Source organism: Anas platyrhynchos, chromosome 16, assembly GCF_047663525.1.
Source record: "Anas platyrhynchos isolate ZD024472 breed Pekin duck chromosome 16, IASCAAS_PekinDuck_T2T, whole genome shotgun sequence".
Classification (NCBI taxonomy): Eukaryota; Metazoa; Chordata; class Aves; order Anseriformes; family Anatidae; genus Anas; species Anas platyrhynchos.
In genome coordinates this window covers 10,304,864-10,329,192 of record NC_092602.1, presented here as the reverse complement: position 1 = coordinate 10,329,192, position 24,329 = coordinate 10,304,864, and the positions used below count along the sequence as shown (strand labels likewise).

General features: G+C 43.8%; 4 protein-coding genes across 7 annotated transcripts in view; 3 read left to right on the top strand and 1 right to left on the bottom strand.

The window, feature by feature from the left end:
* The first annotated feature begins 45 nt into the window (after positions 1–45).
* On the top strand, positions 46–7,272 carry UFD1 (ubiquitin recognition factor in ER associated degradation 1). 2 transcript variants are annotated; one of them, XM_027469632.3, is made up of 12 exons: positions 46–177; positions 312–444; positions 1,113–1,145; positions 1,950–2,071; positions 2,469–2,599; positions 3,010–3,082; positions 3,754–3,822; positions 4,375–4,440; positions 4,724–4,771; positions 5,154–5,242; positions 5,984–6,065; positions 6,479–7,272. In XM_027469632.3, exons 1-12 carry the CDS (start codon positions 175–177, stop codon positions 6,551–6,553), a joined length of 924 nt encoding a protein of 307 aa, XP_027325433.1. In that variant the 5' UTR covers positions 46–174; the 3' UTR covers positions 6,554–7,272. The 2 variants fall into 2 exon arrangements, with proteins under 2 accessions (XP_027325433.1, XP_038043182.1); XM_038187254.2 differs by having other exon boundaries at positions 160–177; positions 312–418.
* Positions 7,273–7,362: 90 nt separating this feature from the next.
* C16H22orf39 (chromosome 16 C22orf39 homolog) lies at positions 7,363–9,160 on the top strand. 2 transcript variants are annotated; one of them, XM_027469635.3, is made up of 4 exons: positions 7,363–7,460; positions 7,550–7,717; positions 7,820–7,962; positions 9,107–9,160. In XM_027469635.3, exons 1-3 carry the CDS (start codon positions 7,437–7,439, stop codon positions 7,943–7,945), a joined length of 318 nt encoding a protein of 105 aa, XP_027325436.1. In that variant the 5' UTR covers positions 7,363–7,436; the 3' UTR covers positions 7,946–7,962; positions 9,107–9,160. The 2 variants fall into 2 exon arrangements, with proteins under 2 accessions (XP_027325436.1, XP_027325437.1); XM_027469636.3 differs by having other exon boundaries at positions 8,221–9,160.
* On the bottom strand, positions 8,951–11,844 carry MRPL40 (mitochondrial ribosomal protein L40). The gene is made up of 4 exons (XM_027469633.3): positions 11,660–11,844; positions 11,129–11,212; positions 9,825–9,980; positions 8,951–9,458 (listed from the first exon to the last, which is right to left on the bottom strand). Exons 1-4 carry the CDS (start codon positions 11,719–11,721, stop codon positions 9,149–9,151), a joined length of 612 nt encoding a protein of 203 aa, XP_027325434.2. The 5' UTR covers positions 11,722–11,844; the 3' UTR covers positions 8,951–9,148.
* A 139-nt stretch (positions 11,845–11,983) lies between these two features.
* The window catches only part of HIRA (histone cell cycle regulator), a 33,925-nt gene continuing 21,579 nt past the window's right edge, over positions 11,984–24,329 (top strand). For both annotated transcript variants that reach the window (XM_027469625.3, XM_027469624.3), the window contains exons 1-7: positions 11,984–12,351; positions 19,895–19,957; positions 20,598–20,708; positions 21,474–21,564; positions 22,028–22,122; positions 22,834–22,929; positions 24,127–24,287. In XM_027469625.3, coding sequence (XP_027325426.1) covers positions 12,315–12,351; positions 19,895–19,957; positions 20,598–20,708; positions 21,474–21,564; positions 22,028–22,122; positions 22,834–22,929; positions 24,127–24,287 — 654 coding nt within the window. In that variant the 5' untranslated portion in view covers positions 11,984–12,314. The remainder of the gene's footprint in view (positions 12,352–19,894; positions 19,958–20,597; positions 20,709–21,473; positions 21,565–22,027; positions 22,123–22,833; positions 22,930–24,126; positions 24,288–24,329) is intronic.

The window sequence follows — 24,329 nt, the reverse complement described above, 5'->3', positions numbered from 1 at the left end:
GAACAGCCCCCTGCAGCCACATCAGAGGCTGAGCCACTCTCCCTATCCTCCCCGCCTTCCGCCCTCACCCAAGATGGCCGCGGCCAGGGGGCGGCCCGCGGGGGCGGGGAGCCGCGCCCCGTCCGGCGGCTGAGCGGCCCCGCCCGCAGCGCCGCCGGGCCCCGCGCCGCCGCCATGGTGAGGCCCGGGCCGGGGAGGGGGGGGCTGGGGGGAGCGGGGGGGGGGGGCTCGTCCCCTGAGGGGATGTTGCGGGGGGCTCGGAGGGCCGGGGTCCGCGCTGACGCGGCGGCTGCGTGTGCTTGTCCCCGCAGTTCTCCTTCAACATGTTCGACCACCCGATCCCCCGCGTGTTCCAGAACCGCTTCTCCACGCAGTACCGCTGCTTCTCCGTGTCCATGCTGGCCGGGCCGAATGACAGGTCAGATGTGGAGAAAGGCGGGAAGAGTATGTGCCTGTTTTCTTCTGACTACTGCAGGGGCTGGCGGAGCGGGCCCGGGGCGCTGCTCCCGGCGGGGGGGAGCCGGGGGGCGAGGAGGAGGAGGAGGAGGAGGAGGAGGAAGGCTCGGCTCGGCTCGGCTTTCCCGGCCCGCTCGTGATACAGCTTACCGAGGAGCGGGTCCTGGCCTGTGAGCGTTAGCAGGCACTTCTCTGTTTGTTGTCAAAGTCTCTTGGCCAATTCCTGGCCCCGCGGTGAGCTGTGGGAGCTCACACCTTAAAGTCTCGTTGTCCCCCCCTCGTTGCAGCTCTCCGAGCTGGCACAAAGCAAATAGATCGGCCCGCTGGGTTTCAGGCTGTCGGGATAACGCGATGTTGTTCAGAGCTGGCATTCTTCAATCGATTATATGAGCAGAGACAATTATCTCTAGGAAGCACTTCCTTCAGTACCACAGCTTGTAAAACCCTGCCTTCTCTTACTTGTGATTAAATTCTAAAATCTCCAGGCTAGCAGATACACTCGTGACTGATTCTGCTGGAATCTCTGGCTCAAAAGAGCTTACGGGAGTTTTTAGAACAAATGTAACCCTAGGTGATGGTAGTAATAAAATAGTATGTAAGCTTATCTTTATACAGCTGTAATTTTCCTAATTTTACTTTCATTTTCATTTCTGCAGTAATTATGCCACCTTCTGCTCTGGATCAACTCAGTAAGTGAATATTTTGTTCTGGAATAACGCTGTTAGAAATATGAGTAAAAGCATAAGCAAATACCACAGTTGTTTAGTTACCTATTTGAATCCAATCTAAATAGAGATTATAAGACTAAGTTACTCAAAAAATGTATTTTGGAGGAATTTTATCTTTCAGAATTAAAGGAGTGGAGGAAGGCTGTCTGAGTACAGACAACTGAAGCATCAGGCTGCCTGAGACGTGAATCAATACTTATTAAGTATTAATGGCATATTCAATATAATAATTAGTCCAGTGGATTCTTAACCTCAATCTGCTTTGCTTGGATGCTGCTGTCTGAAACAAAATTCTGTCTTCAAAAAACAAAAAGTGAAAAATGAACTTTGAAAGTAGGGTTAATGGTGTTTACTTGGCTCTTTAACTAAGGCTTTTTTCCCCCTCTGAGTTTTAGTATTAACTCACTTCTCACAGTGATTCTAATAAGTCAGGATCTATTCTTCAAATAGTCAGGGATGTTAGTACAGGTAGGAACTAACCAGTAACACCACAAGGGCATAGCAATAATAGATTCCCGTGCAAATACCCATCTCTGAGCTTAGGAAAACGTTGGAGAGACACTTAAAGCTTGAAGTGCAATGACAATACAGTATTCAGGTATCTCCAAAAGTACAAATCCAGGAGAGAATGAAGTTGGAATAATGGTGGTGTGGGGGGGAAATCCTCTTTTCCTATGGCCCGTACTTTTGCTAGTGTTCCATCTCTGAAAACTTAAGAAATGTGCTAATAGCTTTAAGCAAATATTTTTTCTCCTCTCTTGCCAGGCCGACTTAATATTACTTACCCGATGCTATTTAAGCTGACGAATAAAAATTCAGACCGAATGACACACTGTGGAGTGCTTGAGTTTGTGGCTGATGAGGGCATATGTTACCTGCCACACTGGGTGAGTTGTCTTCTGCTGAACTGTTGAAACCTGAAGAGCAGGATTAATGAGTTGCCAGTGTAACATTAAAGAGGCATAATTTTCTTGAAATTGCATGTCTTTGCTAGTAATGTCCATAAAGCGGCTTTCAGTCACAGCTCGGGTTTCCCTCAGTGGGAGTTTAACCAAGTATGCAAAGTAGGTTGCTATTTAAGCTCCACCTGACTGTTTTCTTCCTGAAATTAAGACTTCGTAAACTGGTGCATTTCAGGGAAGATGGTGGCCCTGGCAAATATAAGTAAAGAGAATATATAGGGTTTTTTCCAAACTAAAATAACAAATAAATATAAAGGAAATAGAAATAAAGACATCAGTAGTGTTAATGTGCTGTTTTATGTCTTTGTTTTTATTCTTGCAGATGATGCAGAACTTGCTGCTGGAAGAGGGAGGCCTGGTACAAGTGGAGAGTGTTAATCTTCAAGTTGCTACTTACTCGAAATTTCAGCCACAGAGTCCTGATTTTCTTGACATCACCAACCCCAAAGCTGTGTATCCTTTCTATTCAACAGTGGAGCAGAGAACAGAGGTTTTCTCCCAAACTGTAATGATGCAGAGCTAGCTTTTCAGACATGGCTCGTGCTTTTCCAGAAATAGGTAACTACTACTGCTCTTTCTGAAAACAAAAATCGGGGAGAGCTTATGTTGCAGACTGCCGGCACAAAGCATAGCCTGGAGTGTGAAGAAACGTAAATCTCGGCTGAAAGTCCAAAGAGTTTAAGCGGCTGTTAGACCATGTCCAGAAGGACTTGTACGCCTTGATGTTTATTAAAAGGCTGTCTGCGTGCTGATGACTTTTAAGCCATGTTTGAGAGACCACGAATCAGAGTTCTGTAACATAGTAACTTGAAAGCTTTGACATATCACTGAAAACAAACAATTCATCTTAACATACTCCAAAGATTAGAAAATGCATTGAGAAACTTTGCTTGTCTAACTACTGGGGACGTTATTGCCATCAACTACAATGAGAAGGTATAACATACAACTCTGTTCCACTTAGATTTCCTTTAGATAACACCAATTTGATGAAACAAATTCTGTCCAATGTAAAGTACTTTGTATTTCAGTAGATTGTGACCACTTTAAAATCTATTCACAACATGTAGTCATAGTTGAGTATTAGTAGGTAAAGCTGCTGGCAGCACACGCACATTTGATCATTTGGGAGACTAAGCACAGTTGTTGAATGTTGGTGCTTGACTCATCAGCATGGAGCTGTGCAATATTGTTGACAAGTGATCCCAGACAGTGGATTTCACAATCAGTTTCCCATTGGAGAAAAAAGGGGGTCAGTTATGCCCTCTTCAGAGCTGATGTTTAACTACTGGTTTTTGGTTCATGAGTGGAAAAAAAATATAATGCTGTTGAAATTCTTAAAAATCATGGGACAGAAATTAGCCTGAATCCAAAATTTAACTTCAAAAATGCATATTAAGGTACAGTAAGAGTTCAGGAAGAGATAGGTTCTCTAGCTCCAACAAAATAGCAATCATACTTAAATTTAAATCTTTGTTGTTGTATTCTTTTAGAGGCATTTTTTTTCTGCAGAGAAAGTCTTAGCATTAGTTTTCTTATACGTAAGTTGAACTCCTTTGTTCATCTAAAAATGTGCAATCTTAAAATATTTATCATAATTGTTTCAGATCTACGAGCTTCGGGTAATGGAGACCAAACCAGATAAGGCTGTGTCCATCATAGAATGTGATATGAATGTAAGTTAAAACTGTTGCGGGAAGTCTGGTTTTACTGTGTCATCCCCAAAGGAGAGGGCATCTTGTTCACTGATAGCACTGCACACCAAACATGTCTGGTGCTGCAGGAAAGGCAGAATCAGATGGGATAGGGAGGCACTCCATGTACCCTTGTAACCACACCTCAGGTCTCTGATCATGATCTGCACTTCACTTCACGTACCGTCAGGTGACTTCAGCGTCTGGAATTTCATGTTTAGATTCGACACGTTTTACAATCCATAGAGTCTTATTTCAGAGCCTGTCTTGATTAAATCTCCAGTGGCACTGGGTGCTGTTTTACTGGTCTGTTTCAATTGCATGCTAAGATTCATCCCTGGGAGGCTTACTGTGATGGTGTTTGTTTGCTTTTTTTTTTTTTTTTTTTCAAACTAAAATAACAAATATTTAGGTTCTTCCTAGTTCTTTCTAGACTAAAATGGAGCATTAGTTGTGAAGTTTTGAGGAATAATAGTATATAGCATATGATTAAGAGAGAAATATCAGTCATGCTTATTTATCCTACTTAAATAGGTGGATTTTGATGCTCCTTTGGGGTACAAAGAACCAGAAAGAAGTGCACAACATGAAGATACCGCAGTAAGTTAAACTACTGTTTTACAAAATGCATTCACTAGTAATCTGCCTCAGTTGTGATAGAGCAGTGAGCACCAACATAATTTTTTTCCCTGAAACGCTTTGCTAAGACTAAGCTGTACTGATCAGTTGCTTTTTGCTTCGTTGATGGTTGTTTAACAACTGTTGATTTTTGGAAATATTTTTTTCTAAACTTTTGTTTGTTAAGAAGTATAAAGAACAGTTTTCATTTGTTTTTCCTATCACAACATGAACACAATGAAGTAACTTGTTTTTTCCCTCACAGGATGTTGAAGCAGACCACAGTGGATATGTGAGTGACGTAGGATTTCGTGTAAGTGCTCTATGCTCTATTCTGAGTGTTGTGAAACCATGAGGGAAGGGTGTTCCAAACAACTGCCAAATACCAGTACCTCAAAGAACTCTTATAGGTGTGGTTGTTATTAATTGGCAAGTGTCTGTAACTGTTTTGTGGTGTTTACAGCCAGAAATGGTGTGACTTGCTGTCCTTAATAGGCCAGTGTATAAGATGACTGAGACGTACACCTATAGCCAGGGCTAATCAGCTTATTATATGTACTTTGAATAGAAACATACTGAATAAAAGAAATAAAAGTGATAGTTTTTCACAGAATGCGATATCTCTGTGCAGTGTGCTTTCAGATACAAGATACCATTAAATTATAACCCTTATTTGTGTATATTTGTGTACATAGGCATTCTCTGGTTCCGGGAACAGATTGGATGGCAAGAAGAAAGGTGTTGAGCCTAGTCCATCACCAATTAAACCAGGAGATATTCGAAGGTATGTTTTTTTCAATCAGTTGTCAGCAAGTGAAGAATCTGTGTTGGAGTATTTTTTTTTTATGTTCCTACAATATAAACAAGTTAATTTCCTTAAAGGTTTGCATTTAAAAATACCCAGTCTTGCTTTTTAGACTGTGACTTCCCTAACTACTTAAGGTGCAGATTCTAAGTTAATAAATATTGCAAAAACTTTCTTAACTCTGGTTCTGGAGAAGAAGATAAGAGGGAAGAGGCAGCAGGTATTGACTGGACTGGTGGGCTGGATTGAGTGATGCACAGAGTTCCTGTTAATTTTCTAATGTGAAATCTTTTTCTGAGATGAGTGGGTAACCAGTACCAAGCTGTGCGTTTTTGCAAAAGCTTCTAAATTCAGACTTAATGGAAGTGCGCAGGGATGTGTTTCTGTGTTATCATGTATGCATGTCATAATAAAATTTGAACTCTTTTGGAAAAGGGTGTCCCTGGCCCCATGGAAACCACAGGCTATGTATAAACATGCCTACAGCCAACCTCCTACATCAGCTCCAGTTTCTCATTACTTACTTTATGTACCGTATGCCTACCTTCAGGAAATAATTCAGTGGTTTAAATCTGGAATAACTTGTAATGAAAATTTTGCAGCCAGTATTGGTACAGTGTTGAAAGGCATGGGATAGGTCTCGCTGTGTTCCATATCATGTTTCACTGAAGGTAGGTGTAACATTTCTTCTTTCATAATGTATTTATGCTGCTTTTCCAGAGGAATACCCAACTATGACTTCAAGATTGGTAGAATCACGTTCATTAGAAACTCACGTCCACTCGTTAAGAAAGTTGAAGAGGTAAGTGAGGTTGGATCTTGCCAAATCTGCACAGTTAGAACATTCAAGCCATTGCCCAAATGTCTGATTTCCCTCTCCATACTTGATTTTTCCCAGAGTGCTTCTGTTAAAAAGCAGCATTAGTGAGTTTGGTTTAGTTGAAAGCAACCTCCAATGTCCTTGCTTGCTGATGTAAGATAGGACCAATATAAATTTAGTAAGTCAGAGAATACTTGTTCCAAGTAGGTGAAAGGTCACAGAAGTGCTCATGTTTTATTTCCAGGAAAAAAAGTGGGTATTATATAGAGTAAGAACGTGAAAGGTATAGAGTGTTTTGTCGCTGTGATGGAACGTTCTTTATAATGATCATTCAGCTTTGATCACGCGTAAGCAGCGAGCAAAGAGATAATCTTTTTCTTCTCTCCTTTATCCAGGATGAATCTGGAAGTCGGTTTATTGCCTTTTCAGGAGAAGGCCAGTCCCTGCGCAAAAAGGGAAGAAAGCCCTAAGTTGTGTATCCATCAGTCAGTTAGGAGGAAAATAAAATAACAATTGCAGCATAATGGATCTTAGTTATTGCAGTTGCAACACAGGAACACTGTGCTGTCACACTGTCTTAATTTTCAGTCGAAAATTAAGTTCTAGGAATTCTGAAGCGGTCCTTTGTATCTGTTGTAAAGAGGGAAAGCCTATCTTGGATGAAGCTGAGAAGGAAAACCAAGCAGTTCTACCTTACTAAAAGGTCTGATTGTTAGAGTACATCCTACCCTCTTATATCCTGAGTGATGATGGTCTCCTGTTGCTCTGTGCTTGATATTTTCCTCTATCTAAGTTTTGCCACAATTTCAGGTAAGCTTTTTGGTGTGGTGCAAATGAAGTCTAACACTTAGGCGTGCAGGGAGTCTCTTTGATCTTAGCTTCAGGTGTTGGGTTACGATGCAGCCTAAGGAATCCCAGGCTCTGACACAGACCCCTGTAATTGCTTTTTATATTTATAATTAATAACATGCCATTTAATAGTTGAGATACCGTAACCAGTTGTAGGAAACTGATGGCAGGCGTAGGGAGAGGCAGGACCTGGCTGTCTGCCCGAGGACACAGAGCCCTGCCTGCAGGAACCTGGCTTCCACCACACCCGGGGGGGGCGGGTGGCCGAGTCAAACCGCCAAACTCTGCTCTTTCCTCGGTCGCGGCTTGAATCCTGGAGTAAAAGTTCCTCGATACCCACCGTGTGCCCGCTGTGCTGATTTCCCGGCTGGGGGGGCGTGGCGGTGGCGGAACCGGGCCGAGGGCAGCCTCGAACCCGCGGCCCGGGGGGCGGGGCGGGGCGGGGCGGTCACGGGCCCGAGCGGGGGCGGGGCGGAGGCGAGGAGGAGGAGGAGGGGGAGCAGCATGGCCGGCGGCGGCAGCTGGAGGGTGAGCGGGGCCGGGGGGAACCGGAGGGCACCGAGGGGCTCGGGGGGTGCTGAGCCGGTCCCGGCTGACTCCCCCCGGTCCCCCCGCAGCCGCCGCGGTCGTGCGAGGATTACTGGTGGGAGTGGCGGCACTGCCGCGGGCTGCGCCACGCCTTCCACCACTACTACGCGCACGGGCAGCTGCCGGCCTGCGCCCGCTGGCGGGACGATTACACCGCCTGCCGCGCCTGGGAGAGCGCCCGCGCCGCCGCCGCGCAGGTACCGCCCGGCACCGGGCCCCCCCCGCCGAACTGCCGGGTGTCCTCCTCCGTGTGGGGTCAGGGCCCAGCGCGGTGCCGCTGCTGTTTGTGCCTCTTGCAGGAAGCGCTGTGCAAGAGCGAAAGAGCCCGCGTGGAGGAGAAGCAGAAATATGCCCCGGTGTGGACCTTCAGGAAGAGCCCGCCGCCAGACTGGTACCTGCCGCTCGAGCAGGACAGCCCCAAGTGATGCGGCAGCTTCGCCAGGTTTGGGCCTTATGTGCCATACACTGCTCACCTGTCCTGCTTTTTAATTTTAACCTGCATTTCATCAAAATCACACAGCTGTAGCTCTGTCCCATACAGCTGTCCACCAGTACTTTAGCACTCACTCAAAAATACTTAAAGGTTATTTAAACACCCACTGTTGTTTTTTTTTGTTTTGTTTTGTTTTTTTTTTGTTTTTTTGCCTTTTTTTTTTACAAGTGAGGTGTTTTAGTATTTTACTACTGTCTTACGCTTCAGGATCTCATCTCAGCAACACAGCAGGAAACTCTTAAGTTAGCAGCTCCTCTTCCCCAGCACAGCTGGTGTTGCACACTGTTGGAACATCTGGGCCTGCCAGATGGGAAAATAAAACCAAGCTGGGACTCCTCCCTGCCAGTTCAGGACACAGCCACTGGCATTTAAAAGGCTCTACCCAGATTCAGTACTGTGGTTCTGAAGAGTTTCAGACACAGTGGGACAATGTTGCAGACCCTGAAACATGCCTGTTGTTGGGGAACTGCTCTCGAACAATAAAGCTTCTGTTCTTTTTAAATACGTCTATGGCAGTATTCAAATTACTACAGGAAATAAAGGTTCAAATGACTGAAGTGAGATCTGTTTTTAGGGAAAATGCTACTAGAGACTTAATGCACTCTTTACAAGGACATAATAATAATAATAAAGAAGCTAATTTTTGTTTTGGCAAGGTACATTTTCCATCAGTTTCCCCTCTATTATATTATATGCAAAACCACTGAAATTTGAAGCAGAGAAAGGCTGTACACAGTCAGCTACTGCCTCCCTGCTAGTAGCCTCTGTTGTGATGACATTCTTTCATCGTGCTAGTCTTTGTAGTTATGGTTTGTGTAGAACAAAAATGGTGCTGCTCAGGAGCACAAGGAAAGATGAGATACAAGGCCAGAAAGAGAAAACAGTGAAATACTTGTTTGCCTTGGTCTAATATGGCATAAATTTAAAGTAGATTAGCTCTGTTGAATGTTTTATTCCATATGTTGCCAGTTTAAAAACAACACCAGCAGACACTTCATGGATATTCTGTTCCATGTTTTTTTCACCATCGCATACCTACGGTGTTTTAATGTGCAGAAGGAATTAATTCTCATTCCGTTCTTTCCTTTTTCAGTTGGCTGAGCAGCTTATGCTGGATGAACAATAAACTCTTCTGTCACTGTGTGTACACTTTGGTGATATCGATGCATTTTCCTTCGGGAGGATCGTACCCAGGAAGTGGTGGGGTATAATTAGGTCCATCCCTCTCAAAGGGGAAAAGCCCCTCATCTCGTCTGATTGCTGCCTGATAGAGCTCTTCAGACTCAAGGCGCAGTTCCTTTAGTGCCTCTTGTTGGGCTTCTACAAGGCTCCGAATTGCTTGCTTTTCTGCCCTGTCTTGGCTCTGCTTATATGCAGACCACTTTTTCATAAGTAAAACTCTTCTTTCTGTCTCCTCAAATGACAGAGGGGGAAGACTTCGCACCCTGTTGGAAGAGTAAACATAGTATTCATAGTATTGTAATAGAGAAATGGCCTGCAACTGCACCCTGAAAAGCAAATTACCAAAACCAGCAAACAAACAAAATAATATGTTTTTAAAACATAACACGTTTCTTTCCTGCAATGTCTGTCTTGGAAGTTTTCCAAGGCCTTTCCAACAGGACATTCACATGACTATTTTTTCAGTATTTTTAGCAGGAGCAAATACAAATTGCTTTCTACACTGTTGTCTTAGCAGAAGTCAGTAACATTTGATATAAAGGCTGGCACTATACTGCAGATTTGCAGAGAAAGATATTAGAAGCGTGTTTGCACTACAAATGCAAGCTCACACTGACAGCGTTAGTTACCTGCTGTTATCCGAGAACTTAAGTGGTGTTTCAAAATCCTCAATTGGAATCAATTCTGGGGCAGCTTTTTCCAACTTTTTGATCTTCTTTTTCATACGATCCTTCTGTGCTTGCTCTCTCTTTACATCCACCTTCTTTTTTTTCTTTGGCTGTGCTCTGGTGAGATAAATAATTACATGAGCAGAAGAAGATGCTCTGTCGCTGCATTCAGCACAAGCAACTTTCATATCCACTTCACCATCTGAAGAACTGTTCCTTCCCAGAGCTTACTTGGTTCTTAATAGAAATTTTAGCTTTATTCAGGTAATATGATTTCTATGAGACAGTCATATGTCCTGTGAGATATTCTGCAAACAGAGCTGTACCAGCCTAAGAAGAGCAAGCTCAAGGGCTGTTCTAGAAATCACAATGCCTTAGGAAGTTCCAGAAAAGTAGAACTGGAATTGGTTCCAACTAGCTCACAGTGCAGCAGGGCACACAACACATTTACAAATATTCCTGCTATCTCACATTAAAGAAGGCTCTGAGAGGGTGGTTGTACACGTCCTTTTAAAATTTCCACCTTTGGAACCAAACTGAGGACACAGGTATTTCTCTACTGCTGTACGTAACACACAAACCCCCTGTGTGCAAGGTAACACATGCCACGCTCCACAAACACAGACGTGTAGGTTATTGTTCCTGCTTTGCAGATCGGAACTCTGAGGTACTATGTTTATAGGGTGGCCAGTAATTTATTCTGTGCCACTGCACAAACCAGCTCTGGAATGCAGAAATGCCCAGTTCGGTGTTCAGCTGTCTAGTACAGGCCACGTTATCTCCACAACACTACAAGCCTGCGGATGCACAAATAACCTTTGGGGTGTGAAATGGTCTCTCTGAGGGTAGCAGCTCGCTAGAAGGCTTTTAAACCTAATTGCATCAGAACAAAACACCAATACCAAAATGCAATGTACATTGATGTGGGCTGTCTAGCACAGCACCTTACAATAAGTATTTTTGGTTCAGCTGGGCTTTCTTTTCCAATGCTGCTCAAAAGGGAGTTTTGGAGCACAGCTTGAATCTGAACATCTCCACCTGTGTTCTGTCATTGAAGAAGCAAATACAGCTACCTACAAGCATAAAGCAATAACTATTATATAGGCTACCGTTAGGCCACTCTTGAGAGGCCACCAGCTCTAACTACTACATATAATATCTTAAGTGCAAACATCCATATTTAAAAAATAATTTGGACTTGGAAATATTTACATTCCACTAAGGATGCAAGCAATTCTACGCAACTCAGCAACAGCTGCACTCACCTCACGGGGAGGGATGCCCTGAACGCCAGCAGGGAGGTCTCCCAGTGACTTCCTCGAAGCTGCACTGTCTGGGGCAGCCAGCAACTAAAGGAGAAAAAGAAACGTAAAGAAAGCACGAGGAGAAGCTGAATTCGGTCACGTTAATTGAAACCATAAGAGATGCTTGTTAGTTGTGGGCTACAATAGTGAATTTCTAGTCTCTTAGTACTAATTTCACTACAGTACATAGCATCAGCACAGAAATGACAATGTTAAACTCTCCAGTGAGGTAACTAAACCCCAAATCTGCGCTTTTTAGTGCTGAGACCGCGCAGGGCACCGGGAGGTGAAACAAAAATTCATTTTATGCCTACGAGCGGCTTTAACTAATCTCGAGCTCAGGCAACGGCCCGAGCCCAGCCCAGCCCAACCCCAGAAGCCTGGCCGCGGGGGGGGGGGGCCCGGGCCACCGAGGGGACCCCGGGGGAGCCAGGCCCGGCCCGGGCGCAGCGGCTCCGTCCCCGAGGCCGGGGGGATGCGGCCGGGCCCTACCTGAGCGCGGCGCTGCCGGGCGCTGCCCAGGCCCGGCGGAGCCCCCGCGCCGCCGCCTGCATGGCTCCGGCCCTGCTCGCGCTCCCGGTTCCGCTCCTCCCGTGCGCTCCCGCGGCCCCACGCTCCGCCCCCCGCCGCGGCCGCTCCTCCGGGGCTCGCCGCCCTCCCCCGCGCCTCCCCGCGCTCCTCCCGCAGCCCCGTGCCCGGCAGGGGGCGCCCGCCCCGCCCCGCCCGGTCCCTCCCCGTCCCTCCCCGAGGGCGGAGCGGCGGCGAGCGGCGTCGGGCGCGCGTGAGGAACGGCGCGGCTGGGCTCGGGGGCCGCTGTTTCCCGCCGGGCCGCTTAGGCGGTTGCCAAGGCGCCGAGTTCCGGCGTTGCCGGGAGCCGCCGGGAGCCGAGCGGGGGATGCGGCCGGGCGGCGGCGGCTGCGGCACGGGCGGCGCCGGGGCATGGAGCGGCGCTGAGGCGGCGCCGGCCGGCGGCGGCGGCGGGGCCGGGCAGAGCGGGCAGAGCGGCGCGGGGCCGCGGCGGTGAGCGGCCGGCCGCTGGGAGCTCCGCACCGCGCCGCTCCGCCGCTCGGTCGGCCGAGGCAGCCCGGGGGGAGCCGCCCTGGGGTCCCGGGGGCGGAGGCCGGCGGGGGGCTCCGGGAGGGAGACAATGAAGCTCCTGAAGCCGACCTGGGTCAACCACAATGGTGAGGGGCGGCGGGGGCAGGTGGCGGGGGGCAGGTGCTGGGGGTGGGGGGTGGGGGGAGCCCCGGGAGGCCGTTGCAGGGCGGTGGGGGGGGGATTTGGGGGGGATTGAGGGGGTGTGGGGGGTCTGGGGGGGCAGCGGGTGGCTGCTGCGGCGGGACGGGGCCGCCCCGTGGTGCCGAGGAGCCGGGCAGCCAAAAGCGAAAGCCTCGAAGATGGCCGAAGGGCTCCTGCCGCCGCCGTGCGGGACGGGGCCCCCCCCCCGGGTGCCGAGCTCCGGTCCCTGAGAGCCTCCGGGGCGCGGGGGGGTCCCGGCTGCAGCCCCGGGGGGGTCCCGGGGGTGCGGGGAGGCGGGAGGCTGGGGGTGAGGGGCTGGTGCTGGCAGGGCTGTGGCTGCCTCCCTGGGGTGCCCGGTGCGAGGCAGGCGGCGGTACAGCTCGCACGGCTTGGGGAGGAGCTCCCGAGGAGGTCCTGGTTCAGCAGGGAGGAGAAATCCCGTGTGAGGGGCTCGCTTCTCTTCGTGCAAGTTTTATCCTCGGGTTCACATGCACAGCTCCAGCTCAGTGCCTGGTTTTACATCATGGCAAATGTCAGTGGCACGGCTCAGGCGGCCGATTCATATCTAGCATAAGGCTGAGCGGGAGGCCAGCTTATCCAAGCTGCAGAAACGTGCTTTGAGTTAAAAACCACAGATGCAACTCTACAGCTGGCCCTGCATGCTTTATTGTCTTCGTGATCGTGCTGCAGGTTTAAGAATCATAACTTCAGCCTAAAGTTGAAATTTCCATGCATCTTTACTTGAAGTACTCTCCATGGGCCATAACGAACCTGGCCTTTTAGTGGAAAGCAGTGGGGGACTGGAAAAAAAGTGGAAGTGCTTTCTCTGAAGTGTTCCTTACATTTTTACTTAGTTAATCTAAATGAATGCAACACTTGCATCTTGATCTTTGGCTGCTTGTCTGCAGGCTGTCCTCTGTCTCTCTGGAGCCTGGTTATGAGCATCTGGATAAAACCTTTGGCCTAAGTCTTTGCAGATCACAGCTTAGTAGACCTATAACTTCTCTCCTTACTTCTTTAATGTGTGTACCTTTTAGTAGGTATGTATTTGAAGCGTATGGCAGTTTTCAGTATTCTGTTCACCAGCTTGTGAATTGTAGAAAAGCATCTTCTGCCAAGCAATTTGCAGCTAAGTTCCATTTATAAAGGCTCATGATACTTTCTTTTAATGGATAATGCTGTAGACAGGGCTGTGGTAGTCCCAGATCTTGTGTTTCTGCCACTGTCCTGCTGGGATGAGTTTGGGCAAGTTGCTTTGTTTTGTAGGTGATGAAACTATGACAGACATTCATCAGTGGCTTCATTTCTAAAATGCTTTAAGGTCTGCTAACACAGGACTGCATAATATTCATGCCTTCTTACACGTGGGGCAAGGAGTGCAGAATAAAAAGGGTGAGTTTAGTCAGCCGATTTTAACATACCCGGGTTCCAGATCCTGCAGGGCTGGCTGCACAGAAGCTGTACCCATCGCTTTTCATGGGCCTACATATTTGCTCTGATACTTCTCTAGAGACAGGGTCCATACTTATGCTGCAGACTCCTTGTTGGTAGCCCTTACTCTTTTTGTTTCCCCACTGTCAGAAGAGGTTGCTTCACTGGTGTTGGTACAGGAGCAAGCGTCCAGATCACGAGTGGCTTCTTCATGCGCGGGTTCATTGCTGCCATTCCTACCTCTTCTTCCCCCGACTCAGTTTTGGCATTTGTACGTTACTGAACTGGCAAGAACCAGTTTGATGATGCTCACAGGCATACAGTCTCTGTGAGATAGTCGACAACAGAAGTCGGTGTTGTAGCAAGTAAGTTCAATGCACCTGGGATTCTCATGCTTCTCAGCTGAGACACTGCATTTACTAGAAAAGCACTTTAGCACATTTCAGCTCTACTGGCTTTTGTCTTGGAGTTCTTAATGTTGCTTTGCGTGAGTACTTATTGGAAATAGTTCTTCTTCAAATGGATTTTCTGTAAGCTTTTCACACTATTAATGTGAGCTTATTGCATGAAATTCTAATTGTTGTGTTCATCTCCTCAGTGTTTCTTTGACTTGGAGCAGGAAAGAGTATTGATAAGTGCAGTCTAATGGGGGGGGGGCACAACTGTAAGGTGCAAGTCGTGTGGCTTGGTTCTCCTTCCATTCAGTACCTCTATCAAGATGCATCGCACATCCAACAGTTGGATGTACAGATTTGGCACACGGGTTTTTGAGGGCCCTGGTTTTTGATGACAACAAATGCTTAGCCCTACTGGAAAGGAAGTCCCATGCAGTTCCAGGAAACTCTCGCAAACCCTAAGGTGTTGTTGGTGTATAACAACTTGCAGAAATTGGAGCCTGCTTTTGTTTAAATACAGGCATAGAGTTTATTATCTCTTCAAGCTGTAATGGTGGAATGTAAATATTTAAATTGATATGTGAGTCATGGTGGATGTTGTATCTGAGACGGGCTGGAAGCAAAATAAATAGAAGCTCATTCATGTCGTGGTAAAAATTCATATGAAGTGGTCATTTTATTTTATTGATCACAGCCTGGAGTTAAAAACCGAACAAGTATATCATATGTGTTTAGGTTCTTAAAGCAAAGAATCCAACAAGGCATCTGGGCTGTCAGAAGGTGTTCTGGTTTTAATGGACCTGGTTTGCTTCCTCATGCAATGTGATGTTGGGAACTTCAATAACATCAACTAAACGTTTTAGAAACTATGACAAGAAGGAGGGGGAAAACATCTTAAAATACACTTAAAACTTAATGTTACTATTTAACCATCACTTATATTTTGTTTTGATGCTTAATTACTGGTGTGAAATTCAAAACTTCTTCGATTACAAGCATGGGACAGCATTCAGTCAGTTTTGAAGAGGGACCTGGTGCCTTGTGGTTCATTTCAGCAGGATCTAACGGCGTAATCAGATAAGGACATGGACCCGGGAAAGGAAGCAGTTGCTATTAAATAATGGCTCCTTCTTCGTTACTCTGAGAAAATGAAGGAAATGAGGAAAAACTCCATATCTGCGATCAATTTATAAACCACAAGTAGTATGGAACAAGTTTTATAGCTTTAACTTGTGACCATTATCCACCACTGTAAATGGCATTGCCTTGATAGCTGTGAAAGGGAGGAAAAGGCTCCCAGATAATGACTGCATCTTGTTGAATTTCTGTCTTGTAATCACGTAATCTTTCCTCTCTCTTCTTAAAATCATTTTAAATCTCTTGATTGATAAAACTGAAAACAAAAGCCTTGGCTTACTTGTGCTGACAGCCTAATGATTGTTGAACTTAACATCTGTATTTAAGGGATATAGAAAGGCATTAAGGTATTGAACAAACATTGATTTAAAAACATTACAGAATTCCTTTTAGATATTAAAAGAATTGATATAAATTTGTAAGTGTAGCCTTACTAGCTATTCCCTTTTTCAAGACCACATAATCTAATTTAATCAAGACAAGCCCTGTGCTTCTTGACAGCCAAGAAGCTGTGAGCACACGCAGCTCTGGGACAGGTTGCTGGAGGATTTTCCTTCCCAGGCCAGTGCGTTTCAGCTCAGTGCCCCTTGCCAGTAACGTGGAAACTTTGAATTGCCACTGAGAACTCCACATGTGTTCACCTAGTTCTGAACTCGTGAGTATGTCCGTACCAAAAGTGATGTGAAAATTCATGTGATCTTTGAGCTAAATAGGAAACGGATTCATTTGTGGCAGCGATGTGCTGCTTTCTGTAGTAAAGCTACAGCTTCTGCCTGGGGGTTAGCCACGGGGTCCAAGTTAGGTGCTGTCCAGCTTGGCTTATAGTACTGTGAGTCTCCTCACTTTCTGGTGCTGAAACACGTGGTGCTGCTGCCTGACAAATGGATGAGAATGATCCTTTTCACGCAGGTGGTAGAAGCTCAGGCTTCTGCATCCAGGAGCTTCTGTTCCCTGCGGACATCCAGAGGTGGCTGTTCGTGCTCACCCAGCAGAGCCAGGAGCGAAGTCCTGGTGCCCCATGGGCCTGAGGTGGTTCACCAGTGGTTGCTTTCCTCTCCGGGTTGCTCGTCACAGCTTAAGCTTATGCCTTCATCCACTTTTTAAAAGTTACAGCTGAACTGGATGAGCACACATGAAAGTGGTGTGGCCAAAAGCTGTGGGCTCCAAACAGTTGAGCAGGGCTTGTTTAGTTACGTTACCCCTCATCTTGAATCCAAAGCAGTTTGAAATAAAATCCAGATTGGGCTCTAAATAATATTTTGTCCATATCCAGACAATGTAATTATTCTGCTGTGCCAGTATGTGACATGGTCTTTTGCAGTTGGTGTTTGTATTTTGACTAATGCAAAATGTCTGTTAAGGAGAGGGCGTGACAGGCCGAGGCTGTGTGTAGTTGGACAGATTTCCTGTATATGGTAAATGAAAGCATCTTATTTGTAGGAACTCTTGAGAAACCTGGAACTGCAGTTAGTAAGCTAATGTCTCTAGTGAGAAAAATTACGAGGAGAACTGAAGGAGTCTTGTAGAGGTTGACCAGAACGACCAGCAGTGTGAAACAGCTTTTGTGCAGGGAATGGCCGGGTAGGCCTGGGCTCTTCAGGCCAGGAGCAGGAGGACTGAGCTGGAGATACAGTGAATGGGTGTGTAGCTGTGAGTGGCAGAAACGGGGTGAATGGCAAGTGATTTTTGGTTTACTTTTTTCCTGTACAAGAATTAAGGAGTGTTGAACTAACGGGCGTAGGTACAGGATTCGTGAGGCAGGTGGTTCTTCAGAGCCTGTGGTTGAGCTGTGGGTCTCCGTGTCGGGGCTGTTGATGATGGTAATTATGGACCTGAGAAATGGCCTGGTGAATTTATAGAACAAAGGCACTGAATGCAGACATCCTGCCTCTGGTTCAAGAAGTGAAAGTTGCAAATTTCTGGAGCTTGAAGATTCCCCTGGGGAAGAAGCACCGTGTTCTTGCAGTTCTACAGATCCCTGGGGAGTACCTAGTGCTGGTTTCTGAACACAGAGTGCTGGTCCAGAAGGACATTTTCCCTGATGTGGCTAATTTTAGGCTTTTATGGTGAATCTGTATCCAAGTTACCTCTGACTCTGTAAGTAAAGCAATTTGCTAAATATCGTCAGCCCCATTTGTGGATCTGTGCAGAAGCTTTCCCTAGAACAAAGAGCACGGCTGACGTTACTGCTTCTCAAGGATTGTGCTCCTGAGATAAGGCAGAAATCAGAGATACGTGCTAGTTTTAAGACCCAGTAAAGGCAAAATAAAACTACGTTATGTCAGTAATTTCTGCAAAGCAACAGGTGCAATGACTTATTTCAGTTATTTAGAATGTGTAGCATATCTGTTTTGCATAATTAACGAGAAGCTGATGTGTCTGTCAGACATGTAACAGTGCATGCTTTGGTCACCGCTGCTGTTTAATGCAGGCTTTTGGGAAGGGGAGAGTGGTAGAATCAGAGCAGATCAGGGAAGAAAGGGTAGAGAGGCAAGCAAGATGTTATATCTGTCTATACATAATTATATTTACTAGAACAAGTCTTCATGTATGAGACAGCTGCATCTGTTAAACCAATTTTAAATGCACTATTGTTTAACTACAAACTGCCTAAACTCTGAAGCCTCGTTCATAGGTGCTGTGTTGCCTCTGGAAGTCATAGTTGTGCTTATCAGTGTCCCTGTACTGGAGGTGGTTGTTCACACTGACCTGCTGGGGAACAGTTTCCTGTTTCTGTGAATTATCCGTAGACAAAATGAGTCAGGTCAGTACCTGGCTAAAGACCTTAAATACCTTTGATAAAGGGCTCACTGGAGGGAGCACTGTACTCTCATGTCTGATGGTAGACTTGGGAGTGTAGTAACTTCTTGCTTAAGATTGTTGACAGATCAAAAAGCTAACCTCTTCCACCTGTAAGGTCTACAGAATAACCCGTTTCCATGTCAGTGTGTTAAACTAGTTTGAATGATGCACCGGTTTAATTTAAGTGACCTTCTACATCTTGGGTAGGGCAAAACATTTGCTTCCTGCCTGTGCTTCTCAAAGTGTCCAGCTTAGCCATGTATGCTACATTCAAGTCAGCAGAATAAAAGATAGATTCAAACTCAACAGTCTGAAGAAAAAACACAGCTAAATCTCAGTTTGTGTTTTATGTGGTTTAAAGGACTTGGAAGGAATGCAAGTTGAGTGCCATCTTACTCTAGTTAAGGTCTTTGCTTGGCTGCCTGTAAAAAATTTAAGGGGAATCACATGTCAGCATTGCAATACAAATCCAAATTAAATAAATCTTAAAACAAGTCAACACAGAGAAAATACACGAAGCAGAATACGTATCTCTTGAAAGAAGTAAGAAATACTGGGTATTGGGACAAGGGTTTTGTTAGCAGATTAATGTCAAGGAATACAAATGATACAGTCGCAGCATCAAACCACTGGTTGGGTGATCTGGATAAATTCTACAGTTTTATCATTTATGTCCAAACATATGAAGATACGATCCAAGAATTTACATCCATGGGAAATTTACACCAAAGTAGTGTTGGTGTGTGGGTGCTTGTTCTTTTGGCTGTTAGGACAAATTGTCTTCTCTTATACTGACGTGTGTGTGGTCTTGCTTACAGAAGCATTCTGGTTTGTAAATGGTCAGACTGGTGCCAGAAGTTATTTGAATGTGGAAATCATGTGTTCCCTCAAATAATCCTTGGTATTAGCTTTTTGGTATCATTGAAAGACAGTAAGTTTACTTCTGCCTTCTCCCTTTTCTTTCTGCAAATGTTGAAAGAACAGTGAGCACGTAGGAGAGGGTATAGGATCTGGTGGTCAGAGCAGAATAAGCTGAGAGCAAGGGTTGTCTGGTTTCCAAAGCTGTTCCCCAGCTCTGTTGGCTATTTCTTAGGGCTTAAGTTTTTATAGAATTATTGGTTTTCTTCTGAAAGAAGTCACATCTAGAGAACCGGAGGTTTGAAGAGTAGTATTGGAGTTAGTCTTCCTTTTTCTATATGGAAACTATAAAGTTAAAAGTTAGGCTTTGCATAGACACATTTTGTAACAACAGAATTTTAATTTGAGATGGATAATTATGTGACAAACACATGTGGTCTGTGATTGAAGAGGATTTGGGGGGAAAAAAAATAACCAGAAACCAAAACAAAACTTTATTCAGGTCATCAGATAATGAACTGTAGAAACCTGGAAGAAATTCCTTACTCGAATACAGTTTTACTTTGTTGGCGCATGTATTGTGGTATTATTTTGCTTTGAGGCATTTGGCATATCGTTCTGGATTAAGTCTACTTGGTTATTTCTGGTTTCTTAGGGCTTGGTAACTTCCATATACGCTTTTAATAGGCTGTCGCTCTTGTCTGCATGTTGCTTTCAACTCTTAATCAGCTGTATTTCTTACGACTATAGTTTTTGGAAGAAGAAGGTTATTCACTAAGCAGAAGACTTGTGGTTCCGTTGGCATTACTACATTCTTTTGTCTGTAAAACAATTCAGTATGTTCCTTCTTGTTCTCAAATTTCAGGAAAGCCAATATTTTCAGTGGACATTCACCCAGATGGGACCAAGTTTGCAACAGGAGGACAAGGTATATTGCATATATATACATAATGATAGAAGCCAGAATTTTGGGCTACAATGATCTTTACCTGCACAACACTTTAATCATTCTGTCCCTTTTAAAAACATATCGCTTAGATATCTGAAACACAGTTGATTATGTAAGTCATTAATATGTATTTAAAAGTACTGTTTTTACTGTAGAAGGAAGGGTTACATTTTTTGATCTGCTCATCCTCTTGGACATCTGTTGAGATAATGGCTGCAATAATTGAGTTGTGCTCATAATGGCCAAATTTATTTTTTTATTTGAAAAAGAACTGAATGTGAAGTTTGGCTTTGTGAACTGCTAAATAATAGAGCTATTGGGTCAAGAAAATCCAATTATACAAATGGAATAGCTCAAGAAATGTATGCAAAATTATTCAGTATTGCAATCCAAATAATGATTTTGTTGGCTACCATAATTGCAATTTAGATTTTGAATGCATCTTCTCTCCTGTTAAATGCAATTTAACTATAAATAGTTCATTCTTACAGTTGGCATCGTTAAAGTTCCCATTGCAGTAGTGACAAAATCTGACTCTGTTCTGGAACAGATATTAAGTTGAAAAGCTCTTTTGCCTTTTGCGTGTATTTAAAAGGATGGTCTTTTTGTTCACCTGTAGGCCAGGATTCTGGGAAAGTTGTGATCTGGAATATGGCTCCTGTCCTGAAAGAGGAAGATGAAAAGAATGAAAATATTCCCAAGATGCTTTGTCAGATGGACAATCATTTAGGTAACAGATCTGTTGTTGGCTTTTTTTTACTGACTGGTGGTAGTTTGCTAAAGCAATACATTTGTTTATAATTACAGAAAGCATGCCCTGTCCAGTGGTAAAGAATCAATAAAACACATCAGAGGGGTCTCATATTTTGTATACATGTTTTTAGATGTTGAGTAGAAAATCTTAAGATGTGGAAATATACACAGAAAAATACAGATACTGTTGGAAATCTCCCTGTAGACTTATTCCAGCAGTGACCACAAAGTAATAATGCACATTCTGAGAAACTGGTAAGCTCTGAAGGAAAGATCAAGAGAAGGAATAAATGTAAAGGAAACAACATATGAAGTATATCAATTATAGTTCTAAATTATTCTGTTTTTTTTGCATATTATATGTAAAAGAAATGGTTACCTGAACAAGCTGTCCCTTTTTTTCTTCAAGATGCTTGTTTTCTTCCTTTCCTTTTTAATCCCACTTAATTTACTACAAGCAGTTTCTTTTCCTAGATTAATATTAATATTTCTCCTTTTGAACTGCTTTTGGTGAAGCTTTTTTAAATAATGAATAGTTTTTAAAACTAAGTTCTTCAACTGTTACTGACAGATAAGTACCAATTCATTTATCTAAAGCAGACAGAGTAACTGCTTTGAGAGGAAAAAGCACACCTAAATCCTAAACATCTCCTGCCTAGCTTTGCTTATTATAAATTCTGTACCCCAGTCTAGAACAATTTGTTCTCATTTTTCTTCTTACAAACTCTTTTCTACATTTCAGCTTGTGTGAACTGTGTGCGATGGTCAAATAATGGAGTTTACTTGGCTTCAGGGGGAGATGACAAATTGATTATGGTGTGGAAACGAGCCGCGTAAGCATGTTTCCTCCTTCTCAATTTTGTATTTTATTTCAAGTAAGTCACACTGTCTAGTCTGTTAGTGCATATGGAGCTGAAACCTGTGGTATCACATCATTGATACTGGAGATTTAGTCTATTATCCTGTTTCTTGGGATGGAGAGTGTGTCTACCTGGGCAGTCACATTCCTGTCTAGTGGTTAAGACATTTTCTTCTGGCATTGAAGAAAACTTCGTGATGAAATTTGAAAAGTTAGCGTAAATACTAGCATTTTTTGCTGTTGGTGGGCATGATAAATTTTACTGAAGCTATTTTTTTTTAATAACTGGAATTACTTTCTATGAAAAAATATATTTTTTTTTTCAGGAATAACTGAATATAAAATAAAATTGTACCGTACAGCTGATATTCTTTAGAAAGAAACCATGAAAAATATGATGTGGTTCTGTTGCTAACCATTGTTTCTATTTTAATTAGATATATTGGACCGAGCACTGTGTTTGGTTCTAGTAGCAAACTTACTAACGTTGAGCAGTGGAGGTGTGTATCAATTCTCAGAAGCCATTCAGGGGGTAAGTTGACAGGTGCAGAATGAACATAATTTGAAATGTACACATTTTGAAAAACTATTTTACTATTGCATTTTCATGCTCAAAACTTAAATTTAGTGGCAACAGTAAAAATCTAACAAAAATGTGATTTTTAATCAAAATGTCAATTTGGCAAGTAACTCCTGGCAAACTGTGTAATAGAATAATTATTAACTAAGGAATTTATATTTCACTATAATCTCTTGATAGGCAAAGATCAAGTTCTGTAAAACAGAATATTAGGATTCATTTAGAAAAAAATACTAAAGTGCAATGCAAAAGATGAATAAGCCAGGTAATTTCAAATGCATTTTCTGTTTGCTGATGTGAACTATGAATGAAATCAAGATTAAAAATCACTTTGGTCAGTCCAGGTATGTTGGAATAAAGTGACTACATTACAATATCTGTTACTTTTTCATTCAAAGCAAGGTGAAGTACTTTATACAGGCTTTAGTACTTCCTATAATCACTAAATACTGCATTCTGTCTTGGATGTGTGTGTCATTAAACATTATAAATTGGAGTGCATCAATTCCATTTTCCTACGTTCTTTCTTAGCTTCCACTCTACTGGTACTCAGAAATAGTCATTTCTCAGTGATGGAAAAGGTGTTGCCTCACAAGTTATTTAAAAAAAAAAAAAAAATGGATTTTTTGATTACTGATGATGTTTTATATTGTTTCCAAACAGATGTCATGGATGTAGCATGGTCTCCACACGATGCCTGGTTGGCATCGTGTAGTGTGGATAACACTGTTGTCATCTGGAATGCTGTGAAATTTCCAGGTGAGAAATCTTACATTTCAGATATGTGAGTATGTAATGCTTTGGAATAAATTATCCCCTCCATGGGTGTATGTCAGGGACTGTGAAAATGTCTGTGTGACAATGGGTTGCCTGTCTTATGAGATTGATATGCTTGCAATATGGTGAGTCAGTCTCTGTTCCAAATTTGGTTGTTGGTGAGCATTGGATTCCATGCTGCTGTAGACAACAGTTACACTCAGATTATGCTCCTGATCTTACATGAAGGTCATTGTTACATGCACTTTCTTCTTTACCATCTCTTCAGTATCCCAAATATATACAACTTCAGCTTGATATTAAGTAACCAGCGTGGCCTTATGTAATGAGGAGGAAGAAGGAAGGGCTAGGGCAGCCTTAGCACCCTGTCACAGTAACAAAAGCTACTTACATTCTTGCATTTACATTTTACAGTGTTACATTTGATGGCCATTTTGCTTCTTCCATTGCTGCAGTGCTGGCAATTCACTAAGTCCCAAGGCCTCCAGCTGACCTGCAAAGGTCCGCAGCAGTTAAGGAACTTGTGCCTTTATTTGGTTGCTTCTTATCACATAACTTGATGTAAACTAAAACTCCTATTGGGTGTTGCTCAGACACTGCAGTTTATTTTAGGGTTGCTCCCAGTACTGATGCTGGAGGTTTTTATACTTTCAAGCTAACTGTGTAGCCAGTGCAGTGCTCGCAGCCTATTCTCTAACAGACTGATAAGCAAGAGAATGGCTGAAAATAGGTTACCAGGTCTGCCAGGCTTGTGTGTCTCTTCAGTCACGTCTTTGAAAAAGTTGAATATGTTGTGATAATCTTTGGGTACAGAGGAAAGGATGAATATTTAACTGAAGTTCCACCTAAACTGCTGCTTTCCATTGCTTGAACATGCTATTCTAAACTGCCTGAGCTCTGCTAGTATTCTCTTCCTGTTTTGATGTATTTTTATAAAGAGTTTTGGACCCCTTCCTCTGTCAACAGTGTTTTTTATCTCTTTTTTATACAATTTAAGCTTAAGTATATGTTCCAGTATTGTTGCTATGTTGTCATCTGTACATTAAAAGAGGTTATGTTCAATATGCTGTTTAAACAAGATGTCATAAATCTCTTTAACAGTCTGTCCTAAAAGACATAATAGTAACCACACACTACTCTTTACTTTTTTTTTTTTTTTTTTTTTGTCTGTGTGTACAGAAATTCTTGCCACTTTAAAGGGGCATTCTGGCTTGGTGAAAGGGCTGACCTGGGATCCCGTTGGAAAATATATTGCCTCTCAGGCTGATGATCGAAGTTTGAAGGTGTGGCGAACGATGGACTGGCAATTGGAAACTAGCATCACAAAACCCTTTGATGAGGTACTTGAGAATGTTTTACCAAAGTAAATTCCTACAAAGTGA

Excerpts from the sequence above, each read along its gene's own strand:
- UFD1 (XM_027469632.3), top strand. Across the intron at positions 3,823-4,374 it reads TCATAGAATGTGATATGAAT|GTGGATTTTGATGCTCCTTT; the intron begins GTAAGTTAAAAC and ends CTACTTAAATAG. Across the intron at positions 4,772-5,153 it reads TGAGTGACGTAGGATTTCGT|GCATTCTCTGGTTCCGGGAA; the intron begins GTAAGTGCTCTA and ends TTGTGTACATAG.
- MRPL40 (XM_027469633.3), bottom strand. The coding sequence starts at position 11,721 with ATGCAGGCGGCGGCGCGGGGGCTCCGCCGGGCCTGGGCAGCGCCCGGC. Across the intron at positions 11,213-11,659 it reads CCCGGCAGCGCCGCGCTCAG|TTGCTGGCTGCCCCAGACAG; the intron begins GTAGGGCCCGGC and ends TTTCTCCTTTAG. Across the intron at positions 9,459-9,824 it reads AAGTTCTCGGATAACAGCAG|GGTGCGAAGTCTTCCCCCTC; the intron begins GTAACTAACGCT and ends CTCTTCCAACAG.
- C16H22orf39 (XM_027469635.3), top strand. The coding sequence starts at position 7,437 with ATGGCCGGCGGCGGCAGCTGGAGG. Across the intron at positions 7,461-7,549 it reads CCGGCGGCGGCAGCTGGAGG|CCGCCGCGGTCGTGCGAGGA; the intron begins GTGAGCGGGGCC and ends GTCCCCCCGCAG. Across the intron at positions 7,718-7,819 it reads CCCGCGCCGCCGCCGCGCAG|GAAGCGCTGTGCAAGAGCGA; the intron begins GTACCGCCCGGC and ends TGCCTCTTGCAG.